The sequence below is a fragment of the Rhinopithecus roxellana genome, chromosome 4, assembly GCF_007565055.1.
Source record: "Rhinopithecus roxellana isolate Shanxi Qingling chromosome 4, ASM756505v1, whole genome shotgun sequence".
In the NCBI taxonomy this organism is placed as follows: Eukaryota; Metazoa; Chordata; class Mammalia; order Primates; family Cercopithecidae; genus Rhinopithecus; species Rhinopithecus roxellana.
The window spans coordinates 54,535,122-54,557,865 of NC_044552.1; the positions used below are offsets into that span (position 1 = coordinate 54,535,122).

The following is a 22,744-nucleotide window of genomic DNA, read 5'->3' on the forward strand; positions in this document are numbered from 1 at the left end:
AAAAATTTTAGCTTCTTTTTATATCCCTACTGGTTCCTCTAACATATCAATGTTTTTAAATGTTTATAGTGTCTTCATTACTATAAAAAGAATGCATATAAGTTTAAGAAAGTTTGAAAATATAAAAACATAAGAATCACATTTATGATTATCCATAATCCTACCACCCAGAAATTATAATCAAATTGATTACTGGTACAATTTTCACCCTGTGATTAGACCCAGTCCTACAGATTGTGGGAACCAGAGCAAATCAACCAGTGTGTTGACTTCTTTCATTCAAATATTTGGACATGGATAAAATCTGGTTTATAATAACAGTACAGGGAAGCATTAAATGGACCACAAAATCTCTAAAGGAAGTGATCTTTCCAAGCAAAAAGTAGAGGAAGCATAACGGATAAATTAATATCACTTTTTCACATAAAACCTGAGGTTTCCTTTCCGTAGTTGAGAAGTTGGGTTTGAGTCAGATAAAAGGGCAAGAGTCTTAAGCTGACTCATTGTGTCGGCAGAAGCCACTGTAAATTGACAGACTGTTCTAGCCATAAGAATAATCCAATGCCAATTTGAAAGGGAGTCGCTGTAGAAATTCAATCAAAACCAGAAATTACAGTTATTACACCTGGATAAAACCTGCTAATTTGCTTTTCCTATATGCAAAATGATTGCAAAACAAAATTACTGAATTCAGAAAACTTTTTAAAAGCATTAATAGACAAAATTTTTTATTTAGTTTAACATGATTTTCTTTTCTCCAGAAATGTGTGTTTATAGATAAATAATCTCTTGATTCTGAATGCAAAAACACCCTAAATTCAACCTCTCTAAATTTGTTAAGGAGAGGCAATATCTTATACTGTAGTTTTTTTTTTTTTTCCCCAATACAGAGGAAGTCCTCAATAAATGTTTTGAATGAATAGTGAGATTACAGGGGTTACAGAGACGATACTGAATCACCAGTCTTCTTACAAACTACAGTTACAAACTACAGAAACCAAATCTCTGTGGAGAAAATGGCATTTGTTGGGAGGGTACCAGGAAGCTCACAAAATCGACTTCAGCCTTGAAACCCAAAGTCACGAAACAAGTCCCACCAAAGCAAGCTGATGTCTCAGGCAAATAATACCATAAGAATATTCTAGTTTACGAAAATGCCACTACTGCTGTCACAAACATCCCCCAAGTTTTCAATTCCCATGCATTCTTCATTAACTGCCTTCGAAATTCTCTAAGTTCTAGACATGAGAATCCTACTAACCAAGCTAAAGTCATAGATTTTAACCTGGCAAATGGCTGGGGGCGAGGATTGGAAATATCTGCCCCAATGAGAGACTCAACAGTAGGAAACAAGGCTCTTATTTTAAAATTCCTTCAAAATAGAAAGAGTCTTGAATGTGGATAGCCAAAAATGACAAAATAAAAGTAATATTGCACTTACTGTGTCCCTACTGTGTCTCAGGCTTTGTTTGTAAATTTTTACTCAGTAACATTATGATCCTTATTGTGACTTCATTATGACTCTGCAAAGTCATCATTATTCGCATGTTTTAGAGAACAAAACCAATTACAGAATTTGTGACTTGCACAGATTCACACATCAAGTCAACACTGTAGTTAGGATAGGGAAATAGGCAGTCTGGATTCAAGGTCTGAGGCTCTAAGCATTGATTTATACTGAAGACTCCAAAATACTCCTAAACGTCTCCCTTCCCTGCTTGTTATAATCCCTGAAGTTTCAGCATGCAGTTTCTATTTAGGTTGTAATCCTTTAATAAAAACCTTTATTGATGTTCTATCAAAATATCAATACATGTGACCCATCTATGCCATGAAATATGTTTACCATCTTTAAAACTAAAAAGGTAAAACTGATATTCCAAGACACGTGGTGAAGTTTTTAAAGTATTATATTAGAATGTTATTATAAAATCAGAAATATGTATATGAGAACGTATTTATGTATAAATGCATAGAAGGAGATCAGAAAGATGAATATCAAACTATTGCCAGCAGCGTAAGAGTGAATGGGTGGACATTCATACTTTATGTTGTTCTGTACGGTATGAATAATTAAAAAAAAAACTTTAGATTTTATCATCTAAAAACTATAAATATATGTAAATATAGATATATGTAATTATTTATATTTCTATTAAGAGAAGCACTTTTTCTAGGATGTAAGTAATACCTGAAAGACAGTAGAAGAGCATCAAAACCAATTTAGTAGAAGAAAAAGAATGACACAGTTTTAGAGTCAGACTGACTGACTTTCATTTTAATGTGGATACTGGAATTTTCTAAATGGCATTAGACTTCAACAGCCATTTCATGTCTTAGTTTTCCCATTTGTATGATGACAATAGGAGAAAAAAATTAAAAACCCTATCTTACTGCACTGTTTTAAGGATTGTAGTTAGCATGGGTAAAGAGCCTGGCAGGTATCAGGTGCCAGTAGATGTTAAAAATGCCACCAAATGCTTACTCTGAAGACCCGTCTGTGTCTAAGGCTCAGCAAGCTGAGGCATGCTGATAAAATACAGTGGGGAATGAGACCAAGTTCTGGAAGAAAAAAAAAGAAATAAAGATCTGTTATATTTTCTGGGAAGTCCTTCAATTCTAACCTTATCTTTGAAAAGCAGCTTGCCCAAGGCCGTGTCTGGATTATGTGACTTCCCCTTCACTTAAGCTGTGTACTCCCATGGGCCCAACTGCTAGGACACTAATCAGGCGGGATCTCTCTGGAACCCACACATAGGTTTCTGTCCCCTCGCTCTCCTTCTCCACCACTTTTTCTTTCTCTAGCTCCTCCTCTTTTGTTCTTTATTTTATTTTGTGTAGTGGTTACCACAGTCATTTATTATTAATAAAATTAGGAATATATGTTTGGGACATAATCCTCTCTTGGCAAGGCTGTGGAGAGAGAATATTTCAAAATTAAAACTCTTCTCTACCTTGACCAAGTAATCAAGATTTATGTCACCAATAGTAATGCATATTTATATGAAGTACCCCCTGATATAATGTGATGAGAAGGGCATTCCACCTCTGTAATTCTCAATCCAAAATTGTGTAACCCCAGTCCAATTATGAGAAAATATCAGCAAACCCCACCTGAAGAATATTCTACAATGTATCTGACTAGTACTCTTCAAAAGAGTCAAGATTACGAAAGACAAGGAAAGACTGAGGAACTGTTATAAAATATAGGAGACTAAGAAATTGTGGTGACTAAATGCAGTGTAGGACCCAGGATTGGACTCTGGAACAGAAAAAGGATTCTGGTGAAAAGTCTGGTGTTTAGTTAATAGTATTATAACAATGTTAATCTCTTGATTTTTGTCATTATACTATGATTATGTTAGATGTTAACATTAGAGAAAAGTGAACATAGGACAATAAGAGACTCTGTTATCTTTGCAACTCATCTGTAAATCTAAAATTATTCAAAATAAAGCATTTAAAAATATTGTCTGATTACAATATTTTTGCAATAAAACAAAAATACTGTTTCTTTGTGGGTTTTGTAGTTGCTCGTGTTGTTTATTTGGTTGGCTTTTGAGACAGAGTCTCATTCTGTTGCCCAGGTTAGAGTGCAGTGGCATAATCACAGCTGACTGCAGCCTCCACCTCCCATGCCCAAGTGGTCCTCACCTCAGCCTCCTAAGTAACTGAGACCACAAGTGTGTGCCACCACTCTTTTGTTGACTTTTGATGACTTTATTGCCTAAATAGTATTTCTTCATTTTCACAGTTCATTGTACTCATACAATGGTTTTAATTTTAATCCAAAACACTGCCTCCATCTATTATCACCATATTTCTCTTAATAACTTAGATTTTTTTTTCTCTTTAGAGTGTATAAAGTGCCTTTATATACACTCTCTCACCGAATCTTACAACTGCTTCAGGTGGACAAAGCAAGAATCCTCACTGCCACATTAAGGATGAGAAAAATAGTGACAAAGACAGTTTAAGAGATTCACTTTATGGTATATGAGTTAGTGACAATCCTAAGGAGAACATGGTTTGGTGCAATTCAACAATTCTTTTTTTAAAAACAGCAAAGAATCTGAATAGACAGTTCATCAAGAAAGATATACTACACAAATGGACAAAAGCACACAAAAGATGCTTGACATGTACTTAATGAAACATTACCTTCAGCCACAATCCTGACACTTTCAAGGCCCTGTTCATCCCTGCTACAGGTAAGTTGTCTCATTCCGAAAATTCTGGAAGTGTCAATAGTGAAGAGTAACCCACAAAAAGGGGGATGCCTTTATAGAATGTAAACTCTAGCTCAACACTTACACATGGTGATGATCATACTTGAAAACACTTTGTGCCTGATCTTTGGTTGATGACATTTGTCCATTTAATATGCATATGGAGGTCGAGTGAATCACTTTCCAGTGGAAAAACTACATATATATGTACATATAATTATATATAATCATATATAATTACATTTAAATATGTAACATGTTATATATAATATACATATACATATGTACATATAACAGTCCCCAACAGAAAAGAGATGTAGTTTCAATATTCTCGATTTTAAAAACACATACATATATTTTTTCTCAGTCTGCAAAGTTTGAAATTCGTATCAATTTTAGGATTCTGTAATTAAGTCTAAGTTTGGGAATATCTATTGAATATCTAAATGGAGACACACAAAGGTTTTCTATGATCTAGATCTCTCCTAGTTGAGAAAAAAATGCTCCAAGTAGAAAAGTTGATAGCACATTTCAAGTTAAAGTAAAATAAAAAACTGTAAACAGAAAATAGTTCTAAAATTTTTTGTTCCCTTTTTATGTTTCAGAAGTTTCTTTGATATTGTCAGCACCGTGAGATCAGTGTGAGCATGTTATCTCACATGGAAAAACAGTATGGAGTATATGAGATATCTTGGTGCAAGCAATTATGTGGCCATATAAATAAATAATAAATGGTTATAAAAAGAAAAACAATATGGTATAGCAGAAAGAAGTAAAATTGAGGAAATTGGGCAAACCTGTGTTCATTCTGGCTCTGCTGTCTACCCGCTGTGCAACTTTGAACAAGTTGCTGAAACTCTCTGAGCCTCAAGCTGTCTGTAGAGTTCTCTTTTAACTTGGAGAAGTTAGTTTTGTTGTCTTTGCTAAAGATCACTTCAGAGGCGCTGTAGATCTTCTTCTGCAAAGTTTCTGCAGAGTCACTAAGGAAAGGTGAAAAATCAACTTGTCTAAAGAATACAGGGACCTCCTAGGAAGATTTTGACTGATACTCTTCAACATCTACCTGGAATTCAGAAGTAACACAATTCATTGACATAAACTGATATGTCTGTGAGAATTACCAGGGGCAAGAAATGATAGGAAGCCTCCTGAGACTGAAGAAAAAGTGAAATAAAGCTGTTGGCTGTAGTTAAAACAGGTATTTTTAACCAGGGGTTCCACAAATGTAATTCAGATGGTCCATATATTTAAAAAGGGAAACAAGAATGCATTTAACTGAAATTTAATATTTTTTCTATTGTGAATGTAGAAAATAAACAACAGCATCATTAATAATATTGATAACTGTCACTAATAGACATCACAGATATCTCAAAATATTACTTATACTCATTACTCCAATTTGGAAACTATTAGACATGCCACTAGATGTTATTTCATTCATTACAGAGAAGCACTATATCAGATAGCTGGCTATCGGTTCTTCTTTTACATTACAGTATTTGGTCAGTGTATTTCACTATGACTGGTTTCCTTGGTAATCCTATGTATTTTACTTTGTGCATTTAAAATATATTTTGATATGAGATTCAGAGGCTTGTGCCAAAAGTGTCCATAGCACAAAAATGTTAAACATTCCTAGCTTAAGACAAGTTCCAAAGCCTTGGGCAGCTGCTTTGGAAATGCTGGTGCTGATTTATCCGGTCCTGTAACCCTGCTCAGTTCCAGTGTTCTGTGAAATAATGCTGAGTGCCACCAGGTAGCTGGAAAGAAAGCCCTTCGTGAGGGCACAGGGCCATCCACCATAGACCCAAGAAAGTAAAAAGAGCCTTTGTGGGAAGACCTTTTTTGCACCACATCCCCTATGGCAGCAAGAAATGTTTGTGTCTGCTCCCCACCTGGGAAGGAAGACAAGTTAAACTGGCCATCCTGTTAGACTAAATAAAACCCAAGGTCTCTTTTTGGAACGAAAACATGAAAGAAGCACCAAAAGAGAGTCACTGGACCTCATACCAGTATGACAGTTGGGTGCTTGGGTAGCTACATATATAAACCAATGGAGCAAGTTATGTATGCAAAGAATAAAAATATATCAAATTGCAGGCCGGGTGCAGTGTCTCATGCCTGTAATCCCAGCACTTTGGGAGGCCAAGGTGGGCGAATCACCTGAGGTCAGGAGTTTGAGACCAGACTGACTCATATGGTGAAACCCTGCCTCTGCTAAAAATACAGATATTAGCTGGGCATGGTGGTGCACACCTGTAATCCCAGCTACTTGGGAGGCTGAGGCAGGAGAATCACTTGAAGCCGGGAGGTGGAGGTTGCAGTGAGCTGAGATCGTGCCATTGCACTCCAGCCTGGGCAACAGAGCAAGTCTCCGTCTCAAAATAAGAATAATAATAATATACGTGTGTGTGTGTGTGTGTGTGTGTGTGTGTGTGTGTGTGTGTGTGTAAAACTGCAGTGGGACTAAACAAGGTGGGTAAATAGCCACCTAACACAGTGTCCAGAACAGAAAATGCTAAAAATATTTTAGTACCTTCATCTTCCTAAATACTTCCCACCCTCCCGCCACTATTACAGATACACAAAGGTAGAGAGAAAGAGACAATTTAAAACAGTGGTGCTCCTCTTTCAATTATTCTTTGCTATCAAAAATAAGCAAACTCAAATTAAAATTCCCAATAATAATAATTAGCTACATTTTACATATATTCAGAAAATAAGACAAAGGAATTATGTTTATTTCCTAAAGTTGCACAGCAAGTTGAGGATCAGTCTGAGATCCCATGTAGCCCACTGGCTCCTGCATTAACACAGGAATACTTCATTTGTATCTGTGTATTTAGCTGGGAACTTGAAGGTTCATTGGCATGGTGTGTGTTTTATTTTGTTTGGTTTGGTTTGCACGAAAACATGACTTACCTGTTCATGATTCTTTCCAATTTTACCTCATTTTCTGAAGGCACTAGAAGAAAGCTATCCTGTAGTTTCATAGGCAGACAAGGCAACAGATAAACCATTTCCACTTTAGGACACCCACACCCTCAGCCTATTGCCTTTGTGATTCAGAACTGTCAGTAGAGAGATTTCTAAAATGCTTTTGAAATCTTCAGGTTCACACTACCATGTGTTGGTCTGCCAGGAATTTGACCCTCCCAAGTTTCATGACTTGAGCTTGATCCTCCCTTTTGTTCCAGGCACAGAGAACCTGATGATAAGCCCTCATTGATTGAAATAATGAGAGAGTAGACAGCAGTATGAAAGCTACTGTCAGGATTCTACATATTTATAATTTAAAATGAAATTTATTAAAGTTATTCCTCTCTCCCTTCCTCACCGCTGACCTGCCTGCTGAGTGTTTCTCCCTTCAAGTCTGCCCTTAATTCAACTCACTCAAATGATGTTTATCAATTATATATTGTGCTAGACATGGTATTATTCACTCTAGATAACAAACGAGGTGCAAAAGAGACACAGCCCCTGTCCTGGAGCTAACAGGCCAGTAAGGGAAATGGCCATTCTTAAAAATTACATGTAAATACAAACACTACATAAATATAGCACACACAGCCAACTGTACTAAATGTAAAGACCACAATTCAATGAGAGATAATAGTGGAAACCTGGTTTAAGATGGGAGATCAAGGAAGGTTTTTCTGAGGAAGTATCATTTTATCTGAAAACTGAAGAATGATGGATGATGTATACAGGATAGGGGGCAGAGAATATGTGCAAAGATTTCCAATTAGAAAGAGAAGCTTATGTGAAGAGCTGAACAAGAGAAATATTTTCCCAGATGGTACATGATACAGCTTATTTCAATGCAAATGTCTACATTCAGAAGAAGGCAACAAATGTGAATTCCTCAAAGTTAAACAGACTGAAGTCAAGTCCTAGCACAGTCCCATTATCTACATGAGTAGAATCGTCTACTCCCCATGTGTTAAGTGGTTGCTGAGCTGCTGCAAATGTCCCAGAGAAAGAGAGTTGCCATCAGTCTTGGGTTATTTAATATGTTGTGTCACTTTTTATTGAAGAGTTTAAAACAACTGATTTATGATATTGTTTAGATGTTCTTGCAATTTATAATTTGATACTTGGTTTTCACAAGTTTATGTATAGTTTATTAACATATATGCTTTGCATTTAGGATTTGTTGGTGTTCTCATGAACACTCTTTAGGCTACTGCAAAACCAAAAATTAAAGTGTGAGATGTATACAAGTATTTTCATAGCTAAGAATGTGAACCCACTCCTCTTGCACTATCCTGTAAGGAACAATGGAAATAGTCATTTTTCAAAGTATTTGTATAGTTATCAAATTTCAGAGATCATTTAGTCCTAATATATCATGTTCTACTGTGGAAAATCATACCAGAAATACCAAAAAAATCCTGCTGCTTTGTTTTATACACATTTGTTATAAGGTAGACTTTGTCCTGGCAGTCATTTGCATTCTCTCTTCAAATTCTACATAGAATCTTTTAGAAATTGGATTTCATGAAAGAAATTTCATTTAACTGGTAGCTCTTAGTTCTCAAAAACAGGTTTATTCTGCCATGAGAACAATTACAAAGTGGAGACAAGAATTCCTCCACCCATAGGGTAGTTTTGAATTGCTTAGCATCATAATTACTATTGACTATCTATCAGGATGCTAGATTAGTTATGTTCCTGTTTAAGTTTACTCTCTTCCCATTTAAGACTAAAACATATATCACAACTCATTTGTGTACTTCCATATTTACACTTGTGTAAAGCAGAGTAAGGAGTCAAGAAAAACTTCATAAATACACAAAACTGCTCCTTACAGTCCTATATATTCTCCATTGCTCATGGATAATATTTAACATCTAGCATCCTTGGTACTGAATGTGAGGGTCTTTACAACACAGCCCCCTCCATTACAACATTATCTCTGCCACTTCCTCATTTTCTCCTCATTTCTTTTATATTCCAGCTTTGCTTGACTAATTGCCATTTCCAAAACATGCCATGTTCTTCCAAGCTTTATACCATTCCCTCTATCTGTTTTACTTGCAAAACCCTATTTATTTGTTAGTTCTCATATCCGTATTATTTTACATACTACTGTTCTTGGCCTAAGGCAAAAAGTGTCACTGCCTTATTTATGTTTTATAATACTTTTATAACCACTATTATATCACATATTTATTTTTATATAATCATTCACTTATATTTATGTTTTCCCAACTAGATTCTTAATTTTCTCAAGAAGTTAATAGACCAGTTCTATATTTTGCTTTAGATTCGTGTCTTCTACAAAGCCTTCTGCAATGTTTGGCATACAATAAGCCCTCAAGAAATGTCTACTGAATTAAGTTAAACATGATTATAGAGGCCTGTGCAATAGATCATTGGCATCAACCAGCTTCTCACAATTTCATTGCATATTCTTCAAATCAACACTTAGAATGACAATTGGATTACACAGCATAATTTTCCCCAATGGGTGGGGCATTTTAACCAGTTTTGCCCATTTTTTTTTCTTGTGATGTCATGGGGGTGCCTTGAACATGTAGTCGAATTCCACACACAGAGCAGTCCTTTGTTCTTATCAACATCTCACAGCCTGTGAAGTTCTCAGTGTGCCTCTGTCCTTTGCCACAAACATGAGGTTCAAATTCCCTCTCATGGCCATAGTCCTGGAAATTGCCATGATTGTTTTATTTGCATTATTTGTTGAGTATGAAATGGACCAGACTAATCTCCAGCAGCTCAACATCACCGAGTCAACAGACATGGGCAAAGTCCTTGAGTTATATCCTCGTGAGTAGGCAATTTACTACTTACTATACATTTTTGGGTTCTTCAGTTTCTTAGAATGTAAAACAATTGACTACTATAAACTCTTGAGCTCCTTGTAGAATTATATGGTGGTTATGAGTGCTAAGATATTACATGTTTGTGCTATGACATCTGGTCTTCTTCTCTGTGATTAAGGTGTTTGGTTAGAACTTTTTCCTATGAAAATATCAGAACAAGAAGCTGAAAATTAAAATAATATGCTTTTTGTATTGCTTATTTACTGCTAACTGACCTTCTTTTTTCCTTCCATTGGTCACTAGTTCTGCAAAGAAAAGTATCACACTTCCTTTGCATTCCCCACTGAAAGGGCCAAGGGTAACTTTCAAGGAGAGAGAGTGCTAAGAAAATGAAATTATAAGAGGGGAAACCTAGATTTCATGTGAGGACCCTAAGGAATAAGAAGGGGTATTTAGTATGATGTAGGAAGTTAATGAAGTTTTAATCAAAAAGGCGTACTCAGAGTTTTACAATATTCTGAAAGGAAGTTGGTTTGTTCCTTCGAGATGAAAAGAAATGTGTGAATACTTAACATATTTTAAAAACAACATCCTTCCTTTGGAACGATGACTAAGCAAAGAGAGAAATTTAGTTTCAAGTTTGGAAGGGTAGACTGTGTAATAGGTAATATAACAATGATAACTACCATTTACTGAGTCCTTATTATAAACCAACACATCCATTACCTCATTAGCCAAGAAGGGAGACAGCAGTAGGTAACTATCATATACACTATTTACTTTTCTTAAGTGAGGTTAAAGTAATCTAAAAAAAATAAAAATTATTTAAAATGGTATAATGTTTATTAGACTTCATAGCATATGTCTAAGCTTTTTAAAAAAACAATTTGACACCCTTTTTTTTATTCCTACTTTTTATAGGGAATTAATATAATGGGGGTATTCCCATGTAGAAATAATGGCCTAGAGTTGCTAAGTGACATAACAAAAATATAAAATTGAAAGTTAAGGACAGAATTAGGATAATAAGACAGAGAAAACTAGACTCCAAGTCTAGTTGTCTTTACACTGCATAGATGTCCAAGAGGGTTCTTGATTAAATTAAGTTTTACAATTTGTAAGTTACAGAATAAAACAGAAAAAAATTCTGTTCAACTATGTATGCTTTTGTACATTTCATTCATTCATCCATTTATTCATTTAGTAAATATTTTATTAAGCACTAAGCATGTGCTACAGCAAATTTATTCAAAAATAAAACAAATATGATTATTTTATTCTAAGACTCCACTATCTAATACACTTGTAAACCAAGAGATGAAATACAATGTTAAAAATGTCAAAAATATGATCTAAGATTAATATGGTTTAAATAAAGTTATCTTAAGACTTTAAGAGCTTAATAATTGCATCATTCAAGCTGAACTTTCTGAGTTCCAGCATCAAATCTCCTAGGTAAAACTTCAGTTCACAATTTGAGACCAAGACCAGGTTGAAGGAAAATCACTAAACATGGTCATTTTTCAGTAACCTAGCAATAGATGAGTAATTTTTGGACATCTGGTGTGCAGCATAATTGATGATAGTTAACAATACTGTATGGATACTTGTAATTTCCTGGGAGGATATAGCTTCAATTCAATCTGATCACCCCCCATCCCTCCCCCACACACAGGTATACACACACACACACACACACACACACACACACACAAACACATACAGGTATACACACAATGGTAACAACATAGAGGTGATAAATGTGTTCACTAGCTTGATTGTAGTGATCATTTCACAAAGTATATGGATATCAAAATGTCAAGTTGTATGCCTCAAATGTATATAATTTTATATGTCAATTATAGCTCAATAAATCTTTTAAAAAATATAATTTAGTAGTCATATCACTCTTCTACACCACTTGTAAAAACATGAAAATTTATTGATTTTATGATTCACGAAGAAAATATTTATTAAACTACCAATTCTTGCAAGCAATCTTCAAGTCTCTCAAGCTTGTAGGCACTAGGCAGTGAATAAAACAAACAAAATGGGATTCCATTGTGTATATATGCCACATTATTTTTTATCTATTCATCAACTGATGGATGCTTAGGTTGATTCTGTATCTTGGCTATTGTGTATCGTGCTGCAATAAACATAAGAGTGCAAACATGTCTTTCATTTTCTTTGGAAATATCCCTAGTAGTGAAATTGCTGGTTCATGTGATAGTTCTATTTTTAGTTTTTTGAGAAACTTCCATATTGTTTACATTATAATATACATTCCCACCAACAGTGTGTAAGAATTTCCTTTTCTCTGCATGGAGGTAGAGAGTAGAATGATGATTACTAGAGATTGGGAAGGGCGTTGGAACAGGGAAAATGATGAAGAAAGTTTGGTTAATGGTTACAAATATAAAGTTAGATAAAAGGAATAAGTTCTAGTGTATGTAGTACAGTAAGGTGATTGTAGTTAACAATAATATATTGTATATTTCAAGATAACTAGAAGAGAAGATTTGAAATGTTTCCTATACAAAGAAATGATAAATGTTCAAGGTGATGGATATCCTGAATAACATGATTTGCTTATTACAATTCATATGCATTTATCAAAATACCATCCACATATATCCCGTAAATGTGTATAAATATTATGTATCAATTTTAAATAGAAAAGAAAATGAAAAAAAGACAAAATGGGCAAAGTTCATGTCCTCAGGTAGTTTACATTCCATGGGGGAAGGCAGACAAGGAGATGTGTGACCAGGCACATCTGAATGTCTAAATGTATACCATATATTTAGATGGTTAAAAAAAATATGCCATGGCTGTAAACGAAGCAAGATTAGAGACATAAATGCATTTGGACAAGAGATGTTTTTTCAGCCTCTCTCCACCAGGGTTATGTGAGAGAACAAAATCCTCATAACTCAAGGCATCCATTGCATGCAATTAATTAACTTGTCTCCTATGCACCTAGAATGCCACAAAGTGGAATTTTACATGAAAGGTAGCCTTCATTCATTCAAAATGCTGTCCATAACCGATTTTATACACAATTAAAAGTTCTCTCTTCAGTAAGGGTGGGTCTCAAGACTCAAAATTCTGGAAAGTTCTCATCTTCCAGTTCAGTTATATTATTCTTGCTTAAAATCGTTTGTAGAATAGACTGAGAAAGTACATGACTGAGGTGTTATATACATATATAGAATATATTTTTTATATATGTATTTCCCTACATTTTAAACAATTGACTTACACAAAGTTTATGTAATGGTATAAGTTAATGGAGAACAGATTGTTTATATTCATTAATAGAAAACAATGTTCAAGTCAAATGAGTAAACATTTTGGGTCCCTACCTAGCTCAATGCCCAGTGCCAGTGCAGGGATTCAAGCATAGAAAAGGCTCGGTTCCTCCCCCAAGAAGTTCACAGTACATTATGATAGTTCTCAATTGCAGTGTGGTAAAAGATTTGAGTATTTCAAAAATAAATGAAGTTGTATATTAATCTACATTTTAAGTAAACTACAGAAAATACAAATTTATTCTCATCACTTGTATTCTGTTATGCTTTTTGAATAGGAGAGAAGGAAATTATGTTAACAGAACCCTTGGATTTGCACACAACCCTAAGCACAATCATGAAACTATGTTATGTACCTGAATATCATGTTTCATGCCATGAATAACCTCTGAGATACTCATCTGATAAACCAGCTATACTCCATGGTTTTTGGCTTCCATAGCACCTATCAAGGTGCTGGTCACCCTGTTGAGTCAAACAATTTAAAAAGCACTGAAGTTTGACTGTGTCTGTCAGCTACTCCTTGCTAACATGTAGATGGACTAGAGAAAATTAAAGTTAAAGAGAAAGCTCTCTGGGGACTGTTTACTTTTTTTTTAGAATTCCACAGATGCCAAGTATTTAATATCTAGGGGACATTAAAATCATATTAATGATCTTTGTATACTCCGTGGCATTAAAAATCCTTTAGTTTATCTTGTACTTTGATTGACTCATTTACTCATGCGTCACTCTGTAATACTGTTACATTGTTCATTAGAAAAATATTGATTCACTGACTTATACAGATCTTCCAAATGTTGACATATTTCCATATATAACATGAAGAAGAATATTTGTTAATATCATCAACAGTCGCTCAGAAAAGTCTTGCCAAGTATCAGGAAGTTGATAAGCTTGTCATAGCAGACACAAATTTTCTGAAATTCTAATTGTTTAAAAACTGAGAATATATCACAGCTATAAATACTGTCAGTTCTTTAAGTTGAGATGATAGCCTCATTTCATGCATTTTTAAGAAAATATCTGTCAGATACTCAAGTCTGAGAAGCAGCAATGTATGCGTCAATCTTTCTTTCAAGAAACAGTGGAATCTTATTAAAATATTTCTTCTTCAATTAGCAACTCAATCCATCACAAAAGTGCTTTTTTTCTGAGATACCATCACATTTCAGTAGTGCATTACATATATTTGTATTTCACCAGGCTGATTCATACGTATTAAAAAGTCATGTCATACACGAAAGGCAAATATGATCTTGGAATTGTAATGAAAATAGTTTTAACTTCTCAGACTCCCTGGAAGTTAGTCTGCAGGACACCCAGATATCTGTGGATCACACTTTAGGAACCACCGAAGATAGAGGTGAACTGGCAAAGGATCTACATATCACTTGAAATCATTTCATGACTTTCACCAAAAAATTCAGCAAATCTTCATGTCACAAACGAAGGTAGCTGATTTGTGCTGTGTAAACCATTCCTAGGAAATGGTTTGCTGCTGTTTTGTTACCTGGAATTGTCATGAAAACTGAATTAATATACTGTCTGTAATATATGACCTAACAATAAAATACTAGTCTCTAGCAGAACCGATGTGGTGCCTTTGAATTGAACAGTTTTGCCTATTTAAAAGACCTGGAAGCCATGGGCACAAATAGTACTAAGACCTTGGATTTGAAATATCGTTCCCCACTCTGGGACTCATTGGAGAAATTGCTGGTTCCAGGTTGGGGCAAAGAAAGCACAAGGTAACCTAAGTGCTTAAAGATTAACAGGGCCATGTGAAAAGGATGCAGGATCCTGCTTGAAGGGGCATCAACAGGCCAAATTAGGAATACATAGAGTGTTAAAATAATAATGACATAATGGTAATAGAAATTCAAATAAGGAAAAAGGGATTCAATAGGCCCATAGAAATATTGCATAAAAGACAATAAGAGGAGAAGGAGGAAGCTCTTCTTTACAGAAGAATACTAATTAATATAAAAGGAGAATAGACATAGAAAATTGCAATTTTGAAGTTACCAGTGTAATAATCCATTTCAGCAATGTTCATCATGGAATCTAAAATCACTGAGTCAAAAGTTATTGGACAGCATGGCAATCACATGGTCTGAAAGCATCACCCAGAGATTACTTGATACTTACAGGGTCAAAGTTACATTTATAGTGGAGAGATCTGGCAACACAGTCCTAACCAAGTGGTCAAGTCTATCATTATCAGTAATAGGAAAAACAAATTATGTGCTTCCTGGTGTGATCTAGTGGGAAGTACACAATACCATCTGTATAATATTCTTGCCAAAAATATTTAGTCTGATTCTCATCATGGTGAAACAATCAAACAAATCCAAATTGTAGGACATTCTACATAAAAAAATGAAATAATACCAACAATGAAAAGCATGTAAGAGAACTGCTCTAAATCAAAGGCATCTAAAGACATATGACAAAGAAAATGTATGAAACTTGAGTGAATAATTAATCCAGAAATTTTATAAAAAGACAGTCTGGGGATAGTTGGAGTAATCTGAATATAATTCTATATTAGATCATGTTATTATATCGATGTTGGCATTTTTTGGATGTGATGCTGATATTATGGTATTTAGAATGTCCTTTTACTTAGGAGATGTACACACACACACAAACACAGAAATCAAGTATGAAAATATTAATAACTGATAAATCTGAGTGAATAGTATATAAGTGTTTATTGTATTCTCTTTTCTAAATATTTGAAATATGTAAAAATAACATATTTAGAGGGAGGAAGGAAGATACTGCCCTAAGGATACTATTCTCTCAAAAAAAGAGGAGTTTAGAATACAACTCCACTGGTTCAAAAGACTGGAACTCACTAAGGCCAAAAAACTATATGTATAGCAAACTACTTTGCCAGCCTTGAGCCACTAAAAAGCAGAACAAAATGAAACAAGAAATCCAACCAAACTTTAACTGGAAAATGAACTTTGTGATTTTCACCAGTTAGTCTACAAACAAAATTTTTCTGAATAAGACCCATATAGTTACCAATTAGATGAATTTGCAATGGCCCTCACCGGTAATCTATTTATTTATGAATAACTGAGGCAGTTCCTAAAAAGCTACAAGTGGCAGACTTTCTGTTGAGTTCTCTGAGACAAGCCACCCAATGACTCCTATCTTAAGACTTGCATTCACTTTCTCCTACAAAAGTGTCTAACTGGCAGTGTTCCATCAGGTCTATTTAAATAACTGATAAATGAGCACACAGAGCAACAAAGCAGACAAACAAATGAAATAAAACAAGAGGGATATGCACAACGTGGCAGCTGTGTCCAGTAACACTCAGAGAATGATTCTTAAAAAGTATCTAGATTTTCAGGTAAAGGAGTACTGGGGCTGGGCTCATGCCTGCACTTTGGGAGGCTGAAGCAAGAAGATCACTTGGGCCCAGGAGTTTGAGATCAGCATGGAAAACACAGTGAGACACTGTTGCTACAAAACATAAAATAAAAAATTAGCCAAGTGTGGTAGTGTGCACCTGTAATCCCAGATACTCAGGAGACTGAGGCAGGAGGAGGTCAAGGCTGCAGTGAGTTATATTCACGCCACTGCACTCCAGCCTGGGTAACAGAGCAAGTTTCTCTCTCTCTCTCTCTCTCCCCCCTCCCCCCGGGTGTGTGTGTGTGTGTGTGTGTGTGTGTGTGTGTGTGTGTGTCTCTCTCTCTCACACACACACACATGCCAAGTGTTAGGTGTGGGATGGAGTGGACATCATTCCAAGCAGCTGGCATATATACATATATATAGGAAATAGAAGAAGAGTTTTGTTTCATTTTGTTTCTTTTGGGTTGTAGAGAGTGAGTTCTAATAATCAGTTACATTTTAACATGTTGAGTTATTAAGTAATATGGTTTGGCTGTGTCCCCAACCAAATCTCATCTTGAATTGTAGTTCCCAAAATTCCCACATGTCATGGGAGGGACCCAGTGGGAGGTAATTGAATCATGAGGGCAAGTCTTTCCTGTGCTGTTCTTGTGATAGTGAGTAAGTCTCAAAAGATCTGATGGTTTTATAAATGGCAGTTATCCTACACTAGCTCTCTCACCTGCCACTATGTAAAACATGAGTTTGATCTTCATTTGCCTTCCACCATGATTGTGAGGCCTTCCCAGCCATGTGGAACTGTGAGTCAATTAAACCACGTTCCTTTATAAATTATCCAGTATTAGGTATATTTTTATTAGCAGTGTGAGAACAGATTAATGCAGTAAATTGGTACAGGTAGAGTGTGATGCTGCTGTAAAGATACCCAAAAATGTGAAAGCAACTTTGGAACTGGGCAAAAAGCAGAGATTGAAACAGTTTGGAGGACTCAGAGGAAGACAGGAAGATGTGGGAAAGTTTGGAACTTCCTTGAGACTTGTTAAATGGCTTAGACCAAAATGGTGATAGTGAGATGGGGAACTTGTTGGGAAACGGAGTAAAGGTCACTCTTACTATACAAAGAGGCTGGCATAGTTTTGCCGCTGCCCTAAAGATCTGTGGAACTTGAGAGAGATAATTTAGGGTATCTGGCAGAAGAAATCTCTTAGCTGCAAAGCATTTGAGAGGTGACAGAGCATGAAAGTTTAGAAAATTTTCAGCCTGATGATGCAGTAGAAAAGAAAAACCCATTTTCTGGGGAGAAATTTAATCCAGCTGCAGAAATTTGCATTAAGTAATCAGGAGTCAAATGTTCCCTCATCACCAAGACGATGGGGAAAATGTCTCCAGGGCATGTCAGAGACCTTCATGGCTGTCCCTTCCATCACAGGCCAGGAGGACTAGGAGGGAAAAATGGTTTCATGGGCAAGGCCCAGGGCTTCCCTGCTCTATGCAACCTCAGGACATGGTGCTCTGTATCCCAGCTGTGTCAGCTCCAGTCATGGCTAAAAGGGGTCAATGTACAGCTCCCGCTGTTTCTTCAGAGGGTACAAGCCCCAAGTCTTGGCAGTTTACATGTGGTATTGGGACTGTGGAAGCACAGAAGTCAAGAATTGAGGTTTGGGAACTTCTGCCTAGATTTCACAGGATGTATGGTAGTGCCTGAATGTCCAGACAGAAACTTGCTGCAGGAGAAGTGCCATCATGAAGAACCTCTGCTAGGGCAGTGCAGAAGAGAAATGTGGGGTGCAAACCCAAACACAGAGTCCCAACTAAAGCACTGTGTAGTGGAGCTGAGAAAAGGGCCACCATCGTCCAGACCCCAGAATGGTAGATCCACTGACAGCTTGCACCCAGCACCTGGAAAAGCCACAGACACTCAACTCTAGGTGTGAAAGTAGCCTGGAGAGGGGGCTGTACCCTGCAAAGTCACAGGGGCAGAGCTGTCCAAGGCCATGGGAATCCACCTCTTGCATCAGCATGACCTGGATGTAAGACATAGAGTCAAAGGACATCATTTTGGAAATTTAAGATTTAAGGACTGCCCACTGGATTTCAGGCCTGCATGGGACCTGTAGCTGCTTTGTTTTTGCCATTTTCTCGCATTTGGAATGGGAGTATTTACCCAATGCCTATACCCCCATTGTGTCTAGGAAGTAACTAACTTGCTTTTTATTTTGCACGCTCACAGGTGGAAGGGACTTGCCTTGTCTCAGATGAAACTGTGGACTTTTGAGTTAATTCTGAAATGAATTAAGACTTTGGGGGACTGTTGGGAAGGCATGATTGGTTTTGAAATGCAAGAACATGAGATTTGGGAGGGGTTGGAGCAAAATGAGATGGTTTGTCTGTGTTCCCACTCAAATCTCATCTTGAATTGTAGTTCCCATAATTCCCATGTGTTGTGGGAGGGAACTAGTGGGAGGTAATTGAATCATGGGGGCCAGTCATTCCTGCACTGTTCTTATGACAGTGAATAAATCTCATGAGAACTGATGGTTTTATAAAGGGGAGTTATCCTACACAAGCTCTCTTGCCTGCTGCCATGTAAAACATGACTTTGCGCCTCCTTTACCTTTCACCATGATTGTGAGGCCTCTCCAGCCTTGTGGAACTGTGAGTCAATTAAACTCTTTTCTTTTACAGATTACCCAGTCCTGGGTATGTCTTTATTAGAACTGTGAGAACAGACTAATACATTAGGACTTGCAAGATATCCTATTGCAAGACATAAAAGTAGAATAGAACAAAATTAACAACATAAATTAAACTCTACTAATGAATGAGATGATGCTGAGGATGTTGATGCTGCTGATGGTGGTGGTGATGGTAATGACGATGGTGAAATTGTATCCTGTCAGGTTCTGGTTACCAACCTCAAATCCAAATTTATTTTTAGCAGAAAAGTAGGACAAATTTTAAATTATAATAAAACCACTGATTATAATGATACTTAATTTGTCATAGGCACTGTGTAAACTTACTGTGTATTTATTTTCTAATCCTCAAAACAACCCTTGGAATACACATGTTAAGAAGAAATACTTATGATAAAATTGGGGTTTAGAAAGATTAAGCAATTTGCCCAAGATCAAATGTTTAGTAAATGAAAGTGCTTAGTCAGATTCTAACCCAGATTTGTCTGCCTCCAAAACCTGTGTTTTAACCACTGCATTATATAGGCAGCATTGTTTATCAGGTAGGAATTTAGGCCAAATTTGTCTACATGGATCTATTGTCTCCAACAGATTTGCCAAAATATTTCTTGGTCTTCACTAACATCAATCAACTTTTAAAGGGTGAGAATATACTCTTTGTGGGAAAATGAGTTTACTCAGTGAAAATATCAAGTTGAGTGATCTTGTATCCTGTATTCTAAACAAAAATTGTAGAATTCAAAGCACTTGCTGATGTTTTCCAAGATAAGACACTGTGAGCTTAAAATATATAAAGATATATACAGACAAACAAATATTTACACATAGAGAGAGATGAAATTGTTTTTTACACAACTGATAAATATGGGGGGTTTTATGCATGTCATCAACTAATAGCTAAGAAACAGGTTTGGCTATTTGAAAATGGCTAAATATAGTGGTCTCCTTTAAGATTGAGCCTAACTGTGATAATCCTAAATATACACCAATATCAAAACATAAAAGTTTGTTAGATGTTAGATGTACACCCGAGTTTACATGTTTATTCTGGATATATTTCACATGCACTCTGTACCAGATACTGGAGACATGAGGAGGTAAATAAAACACATGCCCTCATGGAGCCTTATGAAGTATTAGTCCCATTTTACAGATGAGGAAACTGAAGCTCAGAGCGATTCACTGGTTATCCAAAGACACACAGCTAGTAAACAATTAGAATGGAATATAAATTACTAGCTAGCGTAGAGCTGACACAGTGTTTTTGATCAGTGTGATGTGTCTCTAAATGTGAAAGATACCAGGCACAGTGGCTCATGCCTGTAATCCCAGCACTTTGGGAGGCTGAGGCTGAGGTCAGGAGTTCGAGACCAACCTGGCCAACATGGTGAAATCCCATCTCTACTGAAAATACAAAATTAACCAGGTGTGGTGGTGCATGCCTGTAGTCCCAGCTACTCGGGAGGCTGAGACAGGAGAATCGCTTGAACCCAGGAGACAGAGGCTGCAGTGAGCCGAGATCACACCACTGCACTCTAGCCTGGGCAAGACAGAGTGAGACTCCATCTCAAAAAAATAAATAAGTAAATAAAAATAATAAGTAATAAATAAATAAATGTGAAAGACACAACTTATCACAGTCAGGGAGATGGGATTGCTAAGAACAGTGTAGGATTCTAATGCCTTCAGATTTCTTCGCTTTTATAGTTTTCACTATCCTCTTTTATTTTCTGTTAACAACTTTCAGGAAAATGCTCGAAATAAAAAACACTGAGTTGTTATGATCTCAGGGGGCAGCAAAGAATGGGAGAAGAGAGTAAGGAAAACGTAGGCACCTGGTTCCCTCCACCCTGCTATCTTGGCCCAAAACAGAGTGCAAAATTTGCTGTGCTACTGGGCAGAAATTTTTAAGTAAATCAAGCCAGCATTTTCTGTTTTGGTATAAAACATTTAAAGAAAATGAAAGTTTTATACTAGTTACTATTAATCCTTAAAAGCATAGTTGATTTAGATGAAGATTTCTCCACAGCAGCATCCTTAACACTTTGAGCCCAATACTTCCTTGTGGGAAGCTGTCCTATTCACCACAGGATGTTTGGCAGCATCCCTCAGGACATCAGTGGCACCACTCTACCTACTCAAGTTGCAACAACCACAAATGTCTCCAGACATTGTCAAATGTACTCTGGGGGCTAATATTACCTCTTGTTAAGAATCACTGATTTAGACAAGACTTGACAATCCTTAAAACCTGTTGGAAGATTTCTCCAAAGTGCAAACCCCTAAAGAAATTCCTTTTCTTCTATAAAATGGACACTGTATTCCTTTGGTGGCAGAGCCTTGTACCACACAACTATAGTTGTGGCCCTCTCCCTGGTCCCCAACCACAAACTCTTAAAGCAGGATAAATGATAATGCAATAATCCTAGTTGTTTATAAACCTTTTTATTCATATCTTTCATACTGAATCATTCAAGAACCTCCACAACTTTTTAAGCTCTTATTAATTTAAATAATAAATGAGGTTCTTAAGCCCCCTTGTGGCAAAAAGCAGTAACAATAATTACATCAGAAGAGGGAAAAATATTGAAGCACAGTTAATATATGACATTTCTTTACCCCAATATAAAATGTCTGGTTTTCCATCAAAGGGGAAGAGGGGTGAGCTCTGCAGAACAATTGTTCCACTAAGAGAAATTATGAAATTAATAAAACAATTTCTTAAATTAATTGGTGTGTTAGTTCGTTTTCACACTGCTGATAAAAACATACCTGAGACTGGCAATTTATGAAAGAAAGAGGTTTATTTGACTTACAGTTCCACATGTCTGGGGAGGCCTCACAATCATGGTGGAAGGCAAGGAGGAGCAAGTCACGTCTTACATGGGTGACAGCAGGCAAAGAGAGAGCTTGTGCAGAGAACTCCTGTTTATAAAACCATCAGATTGCCAGGCGTGGTGGCTTACACCTATAATCCAGCACTTTGGGAGGCCAAGGAGAGTGGATCACAAGGTCAGGAGTTCGAGACCAGCCTGACTGACCAACATGGTGAAACCCTGTCCCCACTAAAAATACCAAAATTAGTCGTCCATGGTGGCCCATGCCTGTAACCAAGCTATTTGGGAGGCTGAGACAGGAGAATCACTTGAGCCTAGGAGGCGGGTGTTGCAGTGAGCCGAGATTGCACCACTGCACTCCAGCCCACTCACTATCACGAGAACAGCACAAGAAGGACCTGCCTCCATTATTCAGTCATCTGCCACCAGGTCCATCCCACAACACATGGGATTATGGGAGCTACAAGATGAGATTTGGGTGGAGACAGAGCCAAACCATATCAG

At 36.5% G+C, this 22,744-nt stretch overlaps 1 protein-coding gene across 2 annotated transcripts in view; it reads left to right on the forward strand.

Annotated features, from left to right (window-relative positions):
• Positions 1 to 9,809: 9,809 nt before the first annotated feature.
• Positions 9,810 to 22,744, forward strand: part of RHAG (Rh associated glycoprotein) — a 30,222-nt gene continuing 17,287 nt past the window's right edge. The window contains exon 1 of one of the 2 annotated variants that reach the window (XM_010374994.2): positions 9,810 to 10,022. In XM_010374994.2, the coding sequence (XP_010373296.2) occupies positions 9,866 to 10,022 (157 nt within the window). In that variant the 5' untranslated portion in view covers positions 9,810 to 9,865. The remainder of the gene's footprint in view (positions 10,023 to 22,744) is intronic. The other variant, XM_010374995.2, reaches the window with a different exon arrangement.